The 20100-nt window shown below is 42.6% G+C and overlaps 1 protein-coding gene across 1 annotated transcript; it reads left to right on the top strand.

Moving 5' to 3' along the window:
- Positions 1–1390: 1390 nt before the first annotated feature.
- Positions 1391–19870, top strand: LOC138214621 (SNF-related serine/threonine-protein kinase-like). The gene is made up of 8 exons (XM_069176374.1): positions 1391–1595; positions 5166–5514; positions 5989–6207; positions 7527–7773; positions 13715–13856; positions 15580–15792; positions 16111–16245; positions 17100–19870. Exons 2-8 carry the CDS (start codon positions 5392–5394, stop codon positions 18403–18405), a joined length of 2385 nt encoding a protein of 794 aa, XP_069032475.1. The 5' UTR covers positions 1391–1595; positions 5166–5391; the 3' UTR covers positions 18406–19870.
- The last annotated feature ends 230 nt before the right edge of the window (positions 19871–20100 follow it).

The raw sequence follows: 20100 nt of genomic DNA, 5'->3' as shown, positions 1-20100 counted from the left end.
ACACCTCCTCTTTCAGCACCTTCACCCACCAGGCGTTGGGTTCCTCTCCGGCAGCCCGAGATATGTGGCTGCGGACGGGTGATGAGAGAAGGAGGCCCAAACACAGTCCGACTGGTCCTTACAATGGGAGGCACAAACGCTGATAATGACCCATTGTTCGTTTGAAGTCTGAAATATATGATAACTTCCATTTTAATGTTTCACCCTCACACTTGTCATGTGTTAAAAATGCCGTAAATTAGAACCCGGATGTATGAGCACAGCGCAGTTAAAGAGAAGTAATACAAAGTATATTTGGTGTTATTATCACTGGGCCTGATAAACACGCTTTTCTCTGAGCGTAACTGTGACGTCAGAGATGAATGGTGCCGATGCGCAGTGATCATGGGGCTGTCATTCAGTAGAAACAATACCGGAAGTGGGAGCGAACATTCCTTCAAAATAAAAGTTTAAAAATATATATCCTTTTTATGCCACTTTTATATGCAGTCCGCCCCGTTCAATACGGTCTGTGGTTGGGAAGACCATAAAAAACAGCGAACTTCATTTTGATGTTTTCGGGGATGTTGAGAAAACATAGCCTATTGGGGATATTTCCTAAATGTATGGACAGATAGTAAAACTATTTAAATAGTCTTTTCATTACAGTTTTAAAGTTATTATTATTATTATTATTCTTAAATAAAGGCTGTTTTTAATTACAGTTAAAGACAGTGAAATAAAAAAAACTTATGTTTTGCAAGTTCTAATTCTGTTTCACTGTGTTAATTGTTGTTTTGGTTGTAATTTATTTCTACATACCAAATATATGTGAAAGAAAAAAAAACACTATACCCGGTATATTTTCACAAAATCCCAATATTTTCTCTTTGTGTAGCCTAACTTGATGTATTTTTATGTCTTTGGGAATGTACACAAACATCTCAAATTTAATTACACTAATATTGTGCAGACAAAATACCAAAACAAATAAACACCTGTTTTGTTTTGTTTTTCTTTTGGGGGTGGGGATGTTTTTGTTAAGGCCATGAATTTATACAAGTCGTAAAATTCATATTTATATTATTTATAAAAAAGAGAGGAAAGAACCTAGATTCAAAAGCAAAGCTCCATGGTATTTTTGTTTTGTTTTGTTATTATTGTTCATTATTGTCATATAAATTGTATTTATTAATTTGTATGATGCATATCTACGGCATTCAGTCATATTTAATTATTACCTAGATTATTTGAATATATATATATAGAATATTAATTGACGCACCTCAGAGCTACTGAAATAGACGTTTAGATCGTTCTACGCTTTTATTTTGAAAGCCAGACGTCTTGCATTATCCTGCTACCTCTGTTGACTTGACGCTGCCGAGAGCGCCAGCGCGAGAGGGGAAAGAGAGGGGTTGAGTTGACAGTGTGGCGGATTAACACCGGGAGTCATTGGAGTGATCTGCGGCCGGTTGACTGTCAGTCGGTACCGAGTGGTGAACTGAACGGTGGCGGATTTCAGGCTCTCTCCGACCCGCAGCTCTCCGTCCGCGCTCCCGCAGTTTTAAAGGGAACAGATAGGACGCCTGGCGCTGCTTCGGCTTCCTCCTGTGGTAAGTAGGACTGCTGGAAGTGTGCACGCATGCAGCCTGGTGCTGCGGGCCCCTATAGTAATGTGTGTCAAGTTGGCTGGGCTCCGTAGGATTGTAGGGGTGGGGGAGATGTTTTACTTTCATCCTTCGGGCTTCACGTTGCTGCCCGTGTCTGCACAGCCTCCATATGTGTGCTGTTTGGCGCAGGCTGCTCCTCTCTGCACTGTCATGTTATTGTGAATGCAGCCAGCAGGCATGGTGACGGTGGAGGGGGGTTGGTGGGGTCCCATATGGGCAGAAGCACCTATGCAGTCAAAAATACAACTGATACACTGTAGGATGTTCATTTAACTGCTTGAACACATTGAGTGACATACTCAGTCATACATGTGATATCCAACTGGAGACTTTGCGTGCAGTGAGTTCACAATGGCTTGTTGATGTAACTTTATTATAATCCTACAATAACATGCAGGTAAGATAACGTGATGTAGCTTACCCGTACTGAAGGAGTATAATTCTGCTATTGTGCACATACAGTATTTATTGAGTGAAAATAAGAATATCCGACAAGAGAAGATACTGTATTATTTGCATTGGGACTTATCAGCACCTTATTTCGCACCTTACAGTACAGCCATACATTCTGATGGCTGTCACTATAATATTGAATTCCCCAGTGATGCACAGCAAGTAAACAAAATTACAAACAAACAAATTAAGGGTCCTTTAAGAGTCCTGAGATGATGGCTTAACTTTGTACTTGAAGAATAACATCTTTGAAGTCTCACCATCTGCGGTATGTCAAAGGGTTTGTGGTGAACTAAGTTGGACATCATTGATTTTGCAATCAAATGTACCAGGAAACAATTTTTTACAGGTAACCAGAGATTTGATAAGCACTCCTCTTTCCCTGCCTAGTTTATATTCTTATCTTGAACATCACAGGCCATGAGAGAGGAGCAGCTATTATAACAGGCCCTTGACCTCGTGTTTGGGCGTGTTTGTGTTTGTGTGTGTAAAAGTACACATACACGCACGCACGCACACACACCTTGTAAATCAATAAACCAGCAGCACCTCAAACAGTTACACAACCAACCTGAAAGCATGCGTGATTCGTACACAACTGACATCGCAGAACTACTTGAGGGTTCGGTTGCCTTTTAATTAAAAACAATAAACTTGATTTCACCTGAAGTGGCGTTTCTCAGCTTGTAATTTTGCTTGAAGGCACATGCGCTTTTGACACCTGGGGATAAATTAGAAGTCCAGATTTAAACCAGCAGATCAGCTGTTCACATGGGAGTTACTGTTAATACCCTGGCTTGACTGAGGCCAACTCAGCAGCTCATTACCTCACAACAGTACACGCTGATCTCACCTAACCTGGACTATAATCAGACTAACGTGTCGGAGGTGTGTGTGAACGTGTGAGGGGACACAGGTGTGTCTGTATGCGTCTCTTCTTTCGTGGCTCCACTTTCTTGAAACATCAACACCTACATGTTGTCGGTGCCGAGGAGTCAAAGAGTTCAGCGTAGTTTTTACATCTGTGTGACAGAGTGAGACAAAGCAGAGACAGAAAGAGATGTCAGCCTCCTATTAGAAGAAAAATGATACACTCTTTTCATGCAGATACAAACCTCCAACTGAGGATCCCATAAAAACACCCAAAGAGCTTTTCAGGCCTTTACAGTTTCCTTTAAGCAACAGCAGACTGCCGGTGGGTTAGAGACGCTTTTATTTTTTCATTTGACTGTTTCTTCTGTTTGTAGGTGTGTTCCCTGACAACACCCGTTTCGTTTTGTGTTGTCTGTGTAAATTCAAGTGAATGGGACACACCTCGGTGAGGATCCCCTCCCAGGAATGTTCTTTGCCTGTACTTTGTGTGTTTTCTGCCGTTGCCGTGCTGTTGGCACACAGGTTGATTCCTGGAAGTGGAATAGCATGACTGCCCTGCAGGCGCTGTTTCATAATCAGGGCTGTTAAGGCAATATACTACATGACGAAAGTAGCTTCTGGTGAGCAGAGCAGGGGGTCAGATGTGAGTATGATGGCATTTGAGATTAATAAATTCAGAATATTTGAGTTTTGTCATCACTGATGACTTGAAAGTGTCAAATAGCACAACATGATCAATGAAAAAAATCTAAATGTAGCAGAGACCCATTGGACAAACCAATGGAAATTAAATTGATGCAATGATTGACTAGAGCTCAACAATTTGTTAAATGACCTAGAGAGGAAAAAAAAAAATTATTGACAAAGGTTTTAATAACTGATTAATAGTTTAAGTAATTTAATCAAGAAAATTGCAAACTGTTTTAACATTAAGATCCTGTTATGTAAGGATTTCATAGAATTTGTACATTTGTACATTGAATATCTGAGTTTTAGACTATTAATTTTACAAGGCATTTGAAGACATCACTTTGGCCATTTAAAAAAAAAAAAAAAAAAAAAATCATTTTATGTAAATAATACCCAATTGATGGGAAAAAAATGATCAGCAGATTAACTGGTTATTTGGAGCCCTAATAATAAACATACTTGTGCTATCCTTTAATTCTGTAAAGCTGTGTCACATGCCCAGTAAAACCAACACAATCCCAACCCTGATCAGGACACTTGGTCTATAGAATAAAGTAGGAAATGTCTCCTCAACTCTTCAAATCTGTGGTAGTTGTCTCATAGTCAAACCGTACTATGACTGAATACCACTGATTATCTCTTAATATTCATATAGTGTATAGAGTCATCAGCGTATTGGTTGATGTACGCACTGTGTTGGGTTGTACACATTTAACTAATAGTTTTTGTTTTGATTTAGCTTTTTAATACTAATCGTATATATAGATTACAAAGCTTTTCATATCTTTGATTTTACAGTCATATGTGGTTTTATTGTTAAGTGATACCTTGAAAATTAGTCCAGCTGTCATTTTAGTCACCCCGGTAACATGGATCTTTGGATGGCAGTGTAGGTTGGCTGGTCAATTCTTCTCTTTGGTCTTAATTTAAATATATCAATTGGATGAGTTGACAGACAGTCATGTTGGATGAATTTTTACACCTTCAGTAATCCCAACTTTACTTCTAGTGCTGCAATAGTTGGGTTTATGACCAAATACCTACAGAACTAAAGACAACAGTCTCATCTGTGCTTTGAGTTGAGAATTACAGAACAAAGATGTTGGCCATGTTAACCATTTTACCTGCTGAACATCACCATGATAACGTTGTACTTGTAAGCATGTCTGTGCATGCATATTACCGGTTTCTCACTGCACCACTAAACACAACCTCTCAGAGCAATTACCCAGGTTGTGTTTCTTGCTGTCTGCAGTTTGAACTCCCATTGTGATTACATGGTGGCCAGAACATTTGGCATTCCTCCTGCTCGTGACAGAGAATGAGGTGTTGAGGATAACCATTCATTAGGCAGGTTCATGACTCAAATGCTAGCAGGATTAATTCCAAAGCATTCACTCAGTTTACTGTACATATTTGTTGGAAATTTACATTATTAGTATCAACGGGCAACATTTTGATTGTCTTTGACTCTTGTTGTACCGTTCTCACCCTCAGATCACACCAAGATGGGAGTGAATTGAGCAGAGCATAACCAGCAGGAGATCTTACCTCCAGTGCACTAAAGCTACCGTAGGAAGATTCGCAGCTAGTCTAGAATCAACCGCGCCACCGCCACGAACCTCATCTAACGTCAGCCTACTCGGGAGGAGATGGAGAACTGACGGCTCAGGACCGGCAGGCGACAGAAACGCAGCTCCTCCCTCACGGTCCGCCAGCAGCCATGGCAGGACTCAAACGTCATCACGATGGGAAGATCGCTGGGCTGTACGACCTGGACAAGACGCTGGGCCGCGGACACTTTGCTGTGGTCAAACTGGCCCGTCATGTATTCACTGGGGAAAAGGTACGATGGTCCTTGTCTGCACATCCAAATCCAGTGCTTCGATGCCAAGAACTGAACTTCTTCATGTTTACTGTAAATACCCAGTTTCATCATACTGTTGAAGCCTGCACCCTCACCCTCAGAGGCAGACATACCAATGAAGGGCGATCAGACACACAGATATCTGAGTAATGTCTGGGTTTGTGTGGGTAGATTTGCCAACACATTGTGTTGCTCTTGGCTGTTTTGAATGAATGTGAATGGCATTGCCAGATGGTGTCAACATTGTTTCTAGAGGCGTTTCCAACATGACGAAACACTAAATATGTTTGCTTGATAAACGTCAAAATAACTTTACCAGTTGTGCTACACATAAGCAGTTATCTGCTTCATTCCAAATGCATCAAGAACTTCTACAGTATGCAAAGGTTGCTGCAGATAGTTGGCAGAGCTCTATCATCACTTTTGTTTTTCTCATTTTTCTCTCTCTTCCAGGTTGCAGTAAAGGTGATAGATAAGACTAAGCTGGACCCGGTGGCACGGGCTCACCTTTTCCAGGAAGTGCGATGCATGAAGATGGTGCAGCACCCCAACGTGGTGCGCCTCTATGAGGTCATCGACACAGCCACCAAGCTCTACCTCATCCTGGAGCTGGGCGACGGAGGAGACATGTACGACTGCATCATGAAACATGACGGGGGCCTCAGTGAAGAGGTGAGCGGGTCTGGGGGGGGCAGCAGAGTGAGAGAGCTCACCGTAGTCTCTCTACTGGCAGATGAATGTGCATATTCCCTGCAGCAGAAGTGTCCTTGACTTGGGATGAGTCTAGCATTTTCAGGGTTGCTCTTTTATAGCTGCACCTGGCCTTGTACTCGCCTCCAGGTAAGGCAAGAGAAAGGAGATCAATAGAAGTATTATATTGACACTGTTTGCCCTGGGAGAGGATACGAATAATTCTCTATGGAGCAACATTTGTTTGTATTTCAGTAGTTTAATTTTATTGAGGATGATAAGTTGTGTGGAAAAGCAGCGAAGGACAGTTCAAAGGTAGTTGGAAGCTCACCAATGCGTTGTGCATACAGATTATTTTAAGTTAATGAATTCCAGACACCAGGAGGCAACTTTGTGACGTTGAAAGTTGTAACACAAGTAAAGGATGGTAGAAGGAATGGGACGATCTCAAAGTCTGCAGTTGTAATAGGCTTTTTTTTTTTTTTTTTATCAAATTTACATGTCTACTTACTGGTACAAAGTGAGGTATCCAGTAATCTTCTGTATAAAATATGTTAGACTGGTGTATGCAGAGAATAAGATTTTATGTAATATGCTTCTTCTCTTTCTCGTTCAGAGTTATACAATTAATAGATCGATACCATTCATAATGCTTAGCTACTGTGGCCAGACGACGGTTAACTTATCTTAGCAGCTAGCCCGGCTCTGTCTAAAAGAAACCAAAACATCCACCCACCAGCATCTCTGCTGCTGACTAATTACTTAAACATGTTTTATCTCGTTTGTTTAATCAGTGTATGAAAATGATAGTAAGATAACACCATGTTTTACCATGTTACCTTTGAACCTTTGAGTTGGCTGGCTCTTTTCCACTGCTGTCAGTTTTTATGCTGAGATAAACTAATAGTCTGCTGGCAGCTTTTTATGTAAACCTCCTCCTGCTAATTTTCTGGCTAGTTGTGGACAACAGAAACCATTTTTGAACACAACATGAACATATTCCCCTTTAAGTTGATGCTACAAACATAAGGTTATCAACCTGTTGTTTGTTTACATACACCTAAGTTATCAAGCAACTTTAGTACTTATTTGGAGCTTAATGTTTACTCCTTTTATTAGTTTTGTTTTTAGTCCTTCCCTACTCTAAAAATAAATGTATATTTGTGCTAAATGCTCCAATTTTCCAAAGCTGTGGACCGTTAACAGTGGGCACAAGATCTTGGAGAGTGAACCAGCACAATAAAATCAAACTGACCGATACGTCATATTTCTTGACACCATTTCCGTCTTTTCTTTCCAAGGTGGCCAAGTGTTACTTTGCCCAAATTGTCCACGCCATCTCCTACTGCCACCGGCTGCACGTGGTGCACAGAGACCTGAAGCCGGAAAACGTGGTGTTCTTCGAGAAGCAGGGCGTCGTCAAGCTGACCGATTTCGGCTTTAGCAACCGGTTTCAGCCTGGGACAACACTGAACACCTCCTGCGGCTCGCTGGCCTACTCGGCTCCTGAAATACTGCTGGGGGACGAATATGACGCTCCTGCTGTGGGTAAGTGAAGAACTGAGAGAGTGAGTTCAGTGTTGATATTGATGCTGATTTATCACAGATGGGTAGTTATTACAGCTTCTACCTTTTACTGGAAATGGACAGTGTTCCAGTATATAGTCTTTTCCCAGCAGCAGAATATGGCACATGCTGCCCTCTACTATATATCAGGCTGGTTAACTGATACTTTCACATTCACACACTGATATGGCCATGTTTAATAGCTCTGTATAATCTACAGTACTTTGGATGGACCCTGCAGATAACTTGGCACACTGGCAGCGTTATCGGCCCACTGATAGAAGGAGAGGAGCTGTTCAGAGTTCAGAACATGTAACCGTACCGGGCAGATGGAAATTAGATGATCCACAGCACTGCGGTCGTACACCTGCAGTTTATTTTTGTCAGCAGTTTACTTTCATTGAGAGTCGTGGCCTTTCTGCATGCGGTAAAATCTCATATCAGATCTGGCAGAAATTGGTTTCCTCCACCTTCTCTAAGCAATTTCCCCGCAGGGATTAATAAAAGTTTCTCTGATTGTGATTCAGATTTTTTTCCCAGCGCTGTCTTCTTCTGTGATTGGAGAGCACACACACACACACACACACACACACACACACACACACACACACACACACACACACACACACACACACACACACACACACACCTGAAGCAGCCTCACCATCACCGTCACCTCCACCTCTTCGCCGATAGTGGTTCCAATCCTTGTTGAGCCACAGCTTTGATATTAAATTAAATTGTAATGGAAAAGAAATCAAACATAAGAGAGGCGGTAAGACAGAAGGGTAGAGAGGGAAAAAAAAAAGAGCTAAGAGAAACAAGAGAGAAACAGACAGAGTGAGAAGAGGCATCAGCAGTCCCTCTGTCTACCCAGGGGCCACTGCGTCAGTGCAAAAGCAGGAGAAAAAACATGCAGGAGAGCAAGAGTGAAGCGTTTTCTGTTTTTCTGACTGAGTGGATTTGCAGTGGCTGTTTTCTTCTGTCCTTCTTCGCTCCCTCTCGTTCTCTGGTTTTCCGAGCAGCTCCTATATTTTGAAAGTGAAGTGAACATCATCTTATTTGACTGCCTGTGATGTGAGGTCTGCTTTCTTGTCTGAGCACTTGGTTGTGGAGATTTTCTGTGCGTGCGTTTTTGTACTGCTGTTGATCATTCAGCTGAGATGATGATGTTTTGATTGCGGAGATTATCCGCCCAGCCGGGATGTAATATTGTGTGATTGTGTCAGCGGTGCGGTGTGATGTGAAACAGGCTAAATGGAGGCCAGCCGCCCTGACGTTGGGGGTTTGAGCTAACCGGGCCCGGGATTACATTGCTGCCAACGTACCTGCTGACAGTCCGTAGGGCAATGAGTTTTTCTGGTGACGCGCCAAGTGGCGGCCGGCCCAGTTTGTTGCCGAGGTAAAGAGGCTGTCCTCGCTCAGCTCTCTCAAGTCGGGCCAATTTGGGATTTGTTGTTCTTTTGAGGAAGTGCTGAAAATAATTTGAGATTTAAATGCGAGTCAGTCCTTCTGATTTAGCAGAAGGAGCAAATTAGCAGAAGACGAACTCTCCAAACTGCAAAATAGCAAAGAAAAAAACTTTTTTTTGTACTAATAGTGTCCTTTTCCCAGCAGACGAATTTCCCTTTTTCCTGAGACTCTTGTATCTAGACTTAAACTGCAGTTAACAAGCATTTTCATTGCCTATTAATCTGTTTATTTTCTTGCTCAATCCTTGTGTCAAAAAATAGGAGAAAAGCCCATTGAAAATGTTTAATTTACTTTCATAAATGTGTACAAAAGGTTCAGTATGTGGGATTTTTGGGTATCTATTGTCAGAAATGGAATATAATATTTATAATTAGATTTTCATTAATGTATAATCACCTGCTACTAAGCTGCATTTTCCACAATTTTTTTTTATTTTGTTCCTTCCCCTGCACAATTTCATACATTTCAAAAATGAAGCATTTTGTCTGTTTATTTTTTCATACTCCCTGATTTGGTCATGTTTCCAAAATTTTTGTGCTTCTAGCGGGTAAACATTTGTTTACAATTGTGTCTTTGTTGTCTGTTTTGTGTTTATTGTTGTTATTTCCTACTCTGTGCTGCAGCCAACAGTCAAAGTTAATACAGCTTGCTGTGTTTTGGTTATTAAAAAAACAGTAATCCTAATTATTTCGTGACAGTCTTCCCTGAATAACTGTTTTTGTCATTTTAAAATCGACATAGGCAGCGGGTCCTCTTCCACAGGACCATGTTGCCCCACCATGTTTTTACAGGAGCCCAAAAGGGACAAACCAACACTGGGTCTAGAAAGGGCCTTTAGCTTTTTTTTGCGAGTTTCACAGCCACCGGAGATTCTCTTATAGCTGGAAAGGGGGGAGTGAAACTTCAGTTGGTTTCAATTTGCAACCTCACCACTAGATGGCACTAAATCCCACAAAGCATTTCTTTAAAACTAGCAAATATTCACTGAGAAGTGAGAATCTTTCCAGTTTTGCTTTAAAAATGACAAATAGTTCATGCAAATGTTCTGTCAATCGACTTATCGTTTAATCATCTGATCATCTGTAACACGACATCAGAAAGCACTGAAAGAGCTGTGACACATTTAGGGACTGGTCATCTGTTGGTCATTCATCATGCGGTTCGAAGCCTCTGATTGATGGAAATATATGATTAACTGTGAAATTAAAGGGATTTTGATTCAATTCAGTTTTATTCCTGTTCTAACAAATCAAAACGTAACCCATCTCAGGGCACTGAAGATATTGAGGTCATGACGTTACAATATTAGAGGACAAGCAAAAGTATGTGAAATCACAGATTAGCATTTTTTTGGAGCAGGTGATGAAGCACTGATTAGTGCTCTCTTTTCCTATCGATGCTCTTTATTGTGTGGGCATCCTCCTTTAAACGTTAAAAAAAAATAATACCGTACCTAAGCAGTTACAAAGTACATATCCTGATCACATGCATAATTCAGAGCACAATGAACCTGCACAAATGGGAGGCTTGTTTAGAAAAAGATGTTGCATAATGATGAGCAGGACAGGATGCTTAACTTGGCCCGCTCAGCCTCAGGGTTAGCAGTGTCAAGACACAAGGGACCGGTTATCGGTTATCTCAGGGAAACAACTGTGTTAAAATGCAACGCAGGGCAGCAAAAAGGGATGTTTACACTCCCAGCTGTCACCGCTAAGTAGCCGGTGTCGTTGGCCCGAGTGATGCTAATGTGCAGTGACGTGAACAGTGTTATCCAGAGATGTGTCAGCCATCTGGTTTATAAATAAAGTTATCGAGGAAGGAAGTTTGGCGGACCGCTGACGCAAGTAACGAGGGAGGAGGGTCGCGGTTGCTAGGATACGTTGGCTAGGGGTAAGGTGGCGGTGGGGACTGCAGCAGCATTTTGCTCCCTCCATCAGCAGCAGCATGAAACACTCCTTCACAGCCACCCACAGTAAACTGTCACATTTACATCAGCAGATTGAAATCAGCAGCCCATCCTGGCAAACTGAAGTGAGATGAAGAAATCTGAAGACGTGTCAACAGGACGGCCGGGACGATAAACCCACTCGGGCTTTATTTACCTCCTTTCTTTCAGCTGAATTAGTCTTTAACATATAAAACTGATCCAAAGCACAAGAGCAGAGTTTTGTTCAGGTATTATTTGGTACATTTGCTGTTTAGTCTTTGGAGAAAACACAAGAAACATTTTGTTTCTGCTGTGTTTTTTTTTTATATTCAGAGGGACAGCTGGGTATTTGGCCTTTGCTGCCTCGGGCACCACAGCAGAACAAGCGTAATTATCTGCAAATCTAAATGGAAGAAGACACACATGCTTTGTTTGACCTCTCCAAAGGGCACGCCAAAGGAACTACAGCAGTAACCACACAGCACGAAAAATATACAACAAAGGAGCTCAGATATTAGTGTCAAAGCTACACTATTCACTATTTTTAGTTTAACAATGAACAAGATAACTGCGCACTGTAAACGGTGCCTTTCACTTTATTCAAACTTTATTTAATAAGGTCTCATTGAAACTTCTTTTCCCAGAGAGACCTGAGAACAAGAAACATTCACAAGAACACAGTCAGCAAACAAAACAACACAACTACACAGTAAATACAAAATCTATAAAAACAGTCACAAAATTCATTATAGAAAAAAACAAATATCAAATACTACAGCTGTAAAATCTCCTAGAGGAATTTAAGACTCCAGTTTGTGGTTCATTGCATTCAGAAGGTGTGTCGAACCTGAAACCAGTTCTGCCGACGTTGGTGCAGAGTTGAATGATATCCAAAGTGAAGTAACTGGATCGCGTGCTGTCGTTGATGGATTTAAAATGAGAGAAGAGATGTGATTTAGTTTGGGAGCTGCAACCGTAGAGCTTTATTAATGAATAACATGAGATAGATGTTTCCTCTTATGGCTGGACCATGTGTTGATTTTTTTTTTTTTTTTATCGTATCATGACTTGAGACTGGATATTGTCTTTGATTTTGGATATTGTAATATCATGATGTGCCATAATTGTTGACTTTTCCTGGTTTTAAAGGCTGAATTACAGTAACGTGGTCATTTTCTGTACATACCAGACTGTTGTAGCTGTTCTACTATTTGCTTTCACCTATTTAGTCAGAATTGATGATTATTGATCAAAAATCTCACTCTAAATATTTTGTGAAAGCACCAACAGTAATCCCTACAATATAATTTGCAATATCGAGGTATTTGGTCAAAAATATCATATTTGATTCTGTCCATATTGCTCATCACTGTCTTTCACCAGTTATTTTTTTTTTTTCATCTTTCAGTTCAGCATGAAACGGCTAACAAAGTTAGTAACAAGCTGGTGAACACAGCGGTTTACTTAGCTGACAGGTGGTCATGAAGGAGAGGAAAACTGTGCTTGTCATTATACAGCTTTATGGCTCCAATAGTGCATTAGCATTGTGTTTACAGCTCGTCACACTGGCCTAAAAATGATTTGTTGCAGCTTAGAAATCAGTCAGGTGGAAGTTAGTGCGTCATTAGCTTCCGTTATTTAAAAGGAAATATGTGGGTGAGTTTTAATTACAAGAGTCTCCTGCCCACCACCGTCCTCACCTACACTGTTTGATCAGGAGGCCGAGGATGAGAGACGGATGACTGAGACCTCATGCAGACCAACTTCAATACTTTCAATACTTTGGCTACATCATTTTATGTTTAGGAGATAACTGAAGAATGAACAAAGGTCCTTGGCTGCTTTTAATTTCACTGAGCAGAAAAGGCAGACTGTGAATCAGCTGACTTCAGCTGAAAAGAGGTCAAACTCCTGACGCAGACGCTGATCGTGTGCTCTTATGTTGCCGTTCCTGCGCTCGTCTGTGACGGCAGAATGTGTGTCAGTGGACCATCCTGCTGACCAGAGCAGGCCGCGAGGGCCCCGGGCGACAAAGCTGCTCTTTTAAAAACGGCCAGTCGGACCAAGAGAACTGGTCCATAAAATTAGCATTTGTATGAAGCTTTGAGGGATGAACACGTTAACCCACTTTCCGGACTGTGTGTTTGCGTGGGAGTGCATGCATGCCTGCTCATGAGTGAGCAGGACGCCGGCGGTAGGCAGCGGCGCAGAGCCTCGTCCTGGGTTAGACAGATGTGTCCAAAGCTCGTACACATTTATGGAAATGGCTGTGATCGAATATGATTCACGCTTCATTTGAACTGGGGGGGAGACAGCTCTTGTTTGGTTTTTTTCACATCTATGTCACTAAGCAGAGAGGACATGTATGGTTCGCTATGCTGAACACTTAATTTCTTTTCATTTCTGTGGGCATCTTCATTAAAAAAAAAAGAAAATCACATTTGTTCTTATTTCCTCTGCACACGTGGGGTTTTGATATTTCGGTGTAATCAGACTGCATCCTCTCTGTATGTGTGTCTGCAGATATCTGGAGTCTGGGGGTGATCCTCTTCATGCTGGTCTGTGGTCAGCCCCCCTTTCAGGAGGCCAACGACAGCGAGACGCTCACGATGATCATGGACTGTAAATACACCGTGCCTCCGCACATCTCCCATGCATGCAGAGAGTGAGTACCGCGCACGCGCACATCCCCACACAGATGGACGGAGTACTCTTGCAGGTGCTGCATATTTCATGTTTATAGATGTGTGAAGAAAAAAAAGAGAGCACGGACAGAGAGGAGCGGGGTCTCCGTCGTCCTGCTTCCACTCGCTGCTGCAGTCAGCTGCCCCGCCAGAGATGCAGCGCTGCGTTAAGTGTACCTAATGCACCCTTTAAAATCGGCCTTCTATTTTTAACATTGTGAGGGTTTAACGATGCGTCAAAGCACAGCGGGGCAAAATAGTCTCTGAATACAGCTTTGAAAACAAACGTTGGTTTTGGATGTGACTTCATTGGGTGGTGTTGACTTTCAGGCAGGACTACTTTAAATATTGGCACCCAGCCTGGTTCATGTGTTGTTTATTTTAACCCTTAAACAAATCTATTGGCCATGTGGCCTTGAGGAAACAGCACTTCTTCCTATTGGCGTATTTAGCCTGTGAAGTTAGAACATCTTGTTAAGTCAGACTGCAAAAAACAAATGTGGGATAAATTGTAAACAGGCTGAGGTCGGCTTTTACGAGGATAATGTAATTTTTTTTAGATTTGAGCTGCTGTGAAATGAGATGTTTTGCTTCTTATTCAAGCCATTGTCATGTCAACAGAGGTTTTTATTAATTCAACTACGTGTATTAACAAATGAACTGCAAACTGAGGTAAACTGAAAAATGTCCCCTTGTGGGATCAATAAAGTATATCTATGTATGTGTCTGTTTGTCTGTCTGTCTATCTATCTAGCTATGTACAAGTACAAGTATAAAACTATGTCAAGATACAGGCAATAGTCACTAGAAAACTGTATAGTTACAACTATGGGAAGTAAAGTTTAATCAGGTTGGATGTTTTACAACCAGGTAATAATTTTACCTTTCAACTCTGTTTTCTGTTACATTTATGAATTGACCCAATTTGCAGGTCTGTTTACAAGTTGGGGTTTTATTTGTCTGAGTGTGTGTTTTTCAACCAGTTGGACCAGTTTTTAACGACAGTTTAGAAACTCAAAAATTAGTGTTCAATCGGCCAAAACTACAAAATTAAGACTCAAGCTGTAATAAACTGAATGATCCTTTACACAATGCCTTACAGGGTTCCTATGGGTCAGGGAATATCAGGGAATTTTCAAAAACTCTTTTGTAGACAGGGAAAGTCAGAGAATTTGATCATGTTTTTGGGGTCATGTATAATTTTAGTTGCCATTTCTCAAAATGTAATAATTTCCACGTGTGTTGCTATAACGTCAGTTAGCTAGTTATTGTCAATGTGTATGTTTGGTAGCATCAGTGGTCACTGACAGAAACTGAAAATCTATCTTATTAGGCTGCAAGCTAATTACCGTTATTGTTCGATAACTTCTTTGCCTCTGTAACTAGTATTTAGACGTGTTTAATTTCTTTCAATATCAGCGCTAACAGAGGGGCATGTGCCAGCCTGTTTTTAATAGAAATGTCACAGCCTTTTCTTCTGTTCATTATCGGCCATTGAATTTCAGTTTTTCAGTCAGTGAAAGTCAGGGAATTTGACATTTTACTTCGAGCGGGGAACCCTGGCCTTTTTAATTTCTTTGCCAGGTCATAAACATGATATTCAGTACCCTAAATATGAAAGGAATTGATTGTGTATCTGACTATTTCTACCTGCTCTTTCAACAGTTAGTCCTAATAACTCGTCTCCACTGTGACTCTCTCCAGTCTTATAGGCCATATGCTGCAGAGGGACCCCAAGAAACGTGCCACCCTTGAGCAGATTGAGGGCCACCAATGGCTCCAAGGTGTCGACCCCTCCCCGGCCACCAAGCTGTCCACTCCTCTGGTGTCCCATCGCAGCCTGTCGGAGGAGGAGCACGGCTCCATCATCCAACGCATGGTGCTGGGTAGCATCGCCGACAGAGACACCATAACTGAGTATGTGTGCCTCTCTCAACAAACGTGCAGCTATTCTCTCCTGTGTAATCTTCAAAAATTTGTCACGGTTCACTCATCCTGCTTAAGCTTAATTGAGTGGCATCAACAGTTTAATTGCCATTAAGGACCGGCTGGCAGTCAATCCTGAGCTGTTGCCATGTCAAATTAAATCTCCCCTCCCGTCACTTCCTTTTTCAGGATTCGGTGCTGATCTATGTGTTGATATATGCGTGTCTGTGTATGTGCATGTGTGCGTGCACGTGTGCATACTTTTGCATGTTTAGCGTTTCAAATGGATTTCTCCCTCTGTCGTCTCAGGGCTTTGGAGGCAAACCAGTACAACCACATCACAGCTACCTACTTCCTGCTGGCTGAGAGGATGCTGAGGGAGAGGCAGGACAAGGAGCAGCACAGCCAGACACGATCACCAAGCCCCAGCAAGGCCCAGTTCAGGTACACACACACACACACACACACACACACACACACACACACACACACACACACACACACACATACACACACACACACACACACACACACACACACACGTTGCTCGAGACAGACAGGTTGCTGCCTCTGCAGTGTTGCGTACTGTCAGTCTCTAAAAAAAACCAAACAAGAAAAACAAGTTTGACAGCAGACGGACAGACAAAGTCTTTTTTTTCAGCAGGGAATGAAGGACAGGCTGAGAATAGAAGAGAGGCTGCAGAACAGCAACACTGTCAGGGATTCACTACCAAAAATATCCTGAAATAAAGGACAAAACATTGTACTTTATATTTTCTCTCCTGAGAGAGTGAAACTGAAGAAAATTTATTTGAGAATATTTATAAAACAGACTTAATAAAAATCCATGAAGTCACTGGCTTGTTCACTTGTAAAAAGAGGATTTTGTATGAAGATATTCAGTAACTGAGGTAATAAAGAGCTGAACCCTGTCTGCCTGAATTCACAGCACCAACTCCTCAAACAAGCCATCATTGTATCATGTTTTTACATACTGGATTTTTGTACGGTTTAAAAAAACAGAGTAAGACTCGGGAGGCTAGCCTGGCTTAGTTTGTGGTTTTAGGTGTGTACGTTATGTGCTTACTATATCTTTGCTTTAAAATGTGTTAAGTAGTGAGCCACAGTGGAGTTGATAGCAAGATTTTTAAGCTTTGTACAGAATCTTTTGTAAAAACAAATCAAGCATAAATCCCTTTAACTCGTTTCTTTGTCATCATTCAACTAATTAACCTGAGAAATATACAGTTTTGATAATTCTGTTCAATTCACTAAACACTGTGTTTAACCCTTCACAGGCAATCCTGGCCCACCAGAGTGGACGTTCACCAGGATGTCAGTGATGGGTTAGGGCGTCCATCTATATGCCACCCCGGAGGGCCCCAGTCCCCTGCCCGTAGTGCTGAGAGCCTCCACAAAGGGCCCAGGCCCAAAACAGCCCTGCTGGACCTCAGCCACCGGCAGGACAACCATACTCCTGCATCCACCTATCAGCAGCCTGCACCAAAGACCCAGGAAAGGGGACCCAGGCCTCTGTCAAAGCCCCACCCCAACCCCCTCCGGCTGGGCTCTCTGACCTCAGTCGGCCCTTGCAAACCTCGTAGTCCCAGTCTTTTCAGTGTGGAAGAGGATGAGGAAGAAGAGAGCACAGAAGACAAGTGTTTTCCCTCCTCTACACTGCCTGCTCAGGTGGTGCTTCGTTGCAAAGCCTCCTCCTCATCGTCACCTCTGTCTTCTTCCGGTAATCGTCTGACCTCTCGTATGAGCGCACCGATTCTTAATCAGATCCATGAGGAGGATAAGGAGGATGAGGAAGAGGAGGAGAGGAGGGAGATGCATGGACTCGGTCCGCCCAAACCCAGCCTCAGCCTCAATCTGAACTCGAGGATACCCTCACCTTCAACGCTCATGTCATCGCCTAACACCGTCGGTATAACGGCACCGGTGGCCACTTTCACTCCCAGCTCAGAGACAAGTGATGATGATACAGAGAGTCACTATAAACCAGACACAGCAACTGAAGGTGGACAAGGGGAGGAGAGAGAGGGGAGTAAAGAGGATGGCGAGAAAAGGGGGTCAGGACAAGACAGTCCCTTGAACTGTGCCAGTCCTGGATCAGGATCGGGCCAAGGCAAGGGCACAGGCAAGGCCGCCAGTGGCCTGGTGGAAAGCCTAAAGCTAATGAGCCTGTGCCTGAGCTCTCAGTTCCACAACCTGACGGGGGGAGGAGGGGGAGGTGGTGGCGGTGGCAGCGGCGTTGTCGGGGGGGACTCCCAGGACCGCCCCGTGTGGAGGATGTGCATGGGCGGCTCCACTGGCAGCCTGGATAAGGTCTCGCTCCTCGGTGGCCCTTCGCCCAGAGCGAACCTTTACCACCAGCCCCCGCTGGGAGACGCACTGGCCGACCCGCTGCTGGAGGGCCCCTGTTCGGGCACCCTGAGGCTGGGAGAGCTGGACCTGGCCAGGGAAAACCACAGAAACATGAAGAACCGCGCGCTGCAGATGCCTCTGAGCGACAAGACTCTGTCCGTCAACATCCACCGGAGCCCCAAGGAGGGTCTGCTCTGCACCCCCACCCCACACAGCTGCTGCCAGGTCATCTAGAGCGACGGCAGCCGCTCCATCAGCTGCTGCACCTCCACACTCCTCCACTCACACTCGTGCATCCCTTCTCATCCTGCTTTCATTTTAGTTATGTCACCACTGGCTCATGATTTCACATTATTTTTGCCTTTTTGATTTACTGTTTCCTTTCCTTCAACACGTAACGGTGGATAACTTGGACAAAGTCCAAATGCCAAAATTGCACATTCAGAGACACAAAAAGTCTCCATGGAGGAGACTTGGTGCAACGCCAAGTATGTGAAGCACTTTCAGCAGATTAAACAGAGCACTAAGGAGACATTTTGACCTGCAGGTGTATTTAAGTGAGAAACATTCAGAATGGAAATAGATACAGGAAGTGCTCACAGCCCTGCTTTTTACATCTACTGTATACGAACCGTATGTTCACCCATATCTCTGATAAGATGATAAAAGGGAAGGCTGACGAGTTTTAGTATCACGTTACATATTGTCTGTTTGCTGTATTTTGATGCTGTGTTTTTAGTATATTTTTTTAATTATTTCTTGACAATCTTTTTTTTTTTTTTTAAATCCTCACTGAAAGTTTTGACTGTGTTTTCATTGAAATGAGGACAAATGCAGGGCGAGAATGGACAGTAGCACTTGATGGTGGCACGCGATATTTTGTAGTCTTATCACTGTTTTATTTTTCTATCTCGAACATGCTCTGCAGAAAGAAAAAAAACGCACACTCACTTGTCAAGTCAAGATGGCAGGAGTTTGTACATATGTGAATAACTTAGCAGTACTCTGTACCTGTAGTATTTAACGGTAAAGTTGTATTGCAGTAGAAACCCCAATACTAGATCCTTGTACACCATTACTCTTCATTCCTACTGGATATTCAAGGTTTTGGTTGAACCCAGAGCTTGAAAGGTGTTGGATGGTTTCAAAAGAACACTAAAACAGATTATAAGTAAATTATTAAACATGCAATGGCAGCTTTTTAAACTCAAAGTGGCCCTCAGTTCATGTTCTGTGGAAGAAAACTCGAATGCTGGGTGGAACCCAAACCGTGTACATCCCGTAGCGTTCCAGGATCACAGTAGCCACTGTTGTAGCATATTCCAAGACAACAACAACAACAACAACAACAACCACTGAGGGGTTTGACCAAAACATTAACAACAGCGCCCCTCCAAGTGTCGTTCTGTGTAACTGGATGTGTGACCCACCCCTAGTGGAATATATAACTTGACAGTGCATGTGTTTTTGCTGTAGCAAACTTTACTCCTAACCCACCGAGGTCGAGCCACCCGTCGTATCTACCTAAGTAACAGATTCAAATGGTCACTTTACTGTAAAACCTCACAGCAATACCAGCGACTGCAAAATGTACAACAATAATGGATGTGCCATAAATTCTGTCTTGAGCATATTGTACTGTATGTACATGATAGAGATCTATTAAAATAAAAGGATGTGAATGAAGGCCCGAGTCTGTTTGTTGAATGACACTGATGCTTTTATTGGACCTAAATGTGTAAAACGTTTTAGAGACCAGGGAGGAGTTTTTAATGACATGTGCTACACAGGCAATAAAGGTGGAAAATGAGACAAAAATCAAGCTTTTAGCAGATTAAATGATGACGTACTACGCTGTCCGACCAACACCATGGCGATCAGAAAGAACACATTACTTAGTTTTTGTGACTTTTGCCCCGAAAACTGTGA

This window comes from Embiotoca jacksoni, unplaced genomic scaffold (genome assembly GCF_022577435.1).
Source record: "Embiotoca jacksoni isolate LCO1_2020_lvr unplaced genomic scaffold, fEmbJac1.0.p SCAF_7, whole genome shotgun sequence".
Classification (NCBI taxonomy): Eukaryota; Metazoa; Chordata; class Actinopteri; family Embiotocidae; genus Embiotoca; species Embiotoca jacksoni.
The sequence above is the reverse complement of the archived record's forward strand: the minus strand, read 5'-3'. Positions and strand labels throughout refer to the sequence as shown.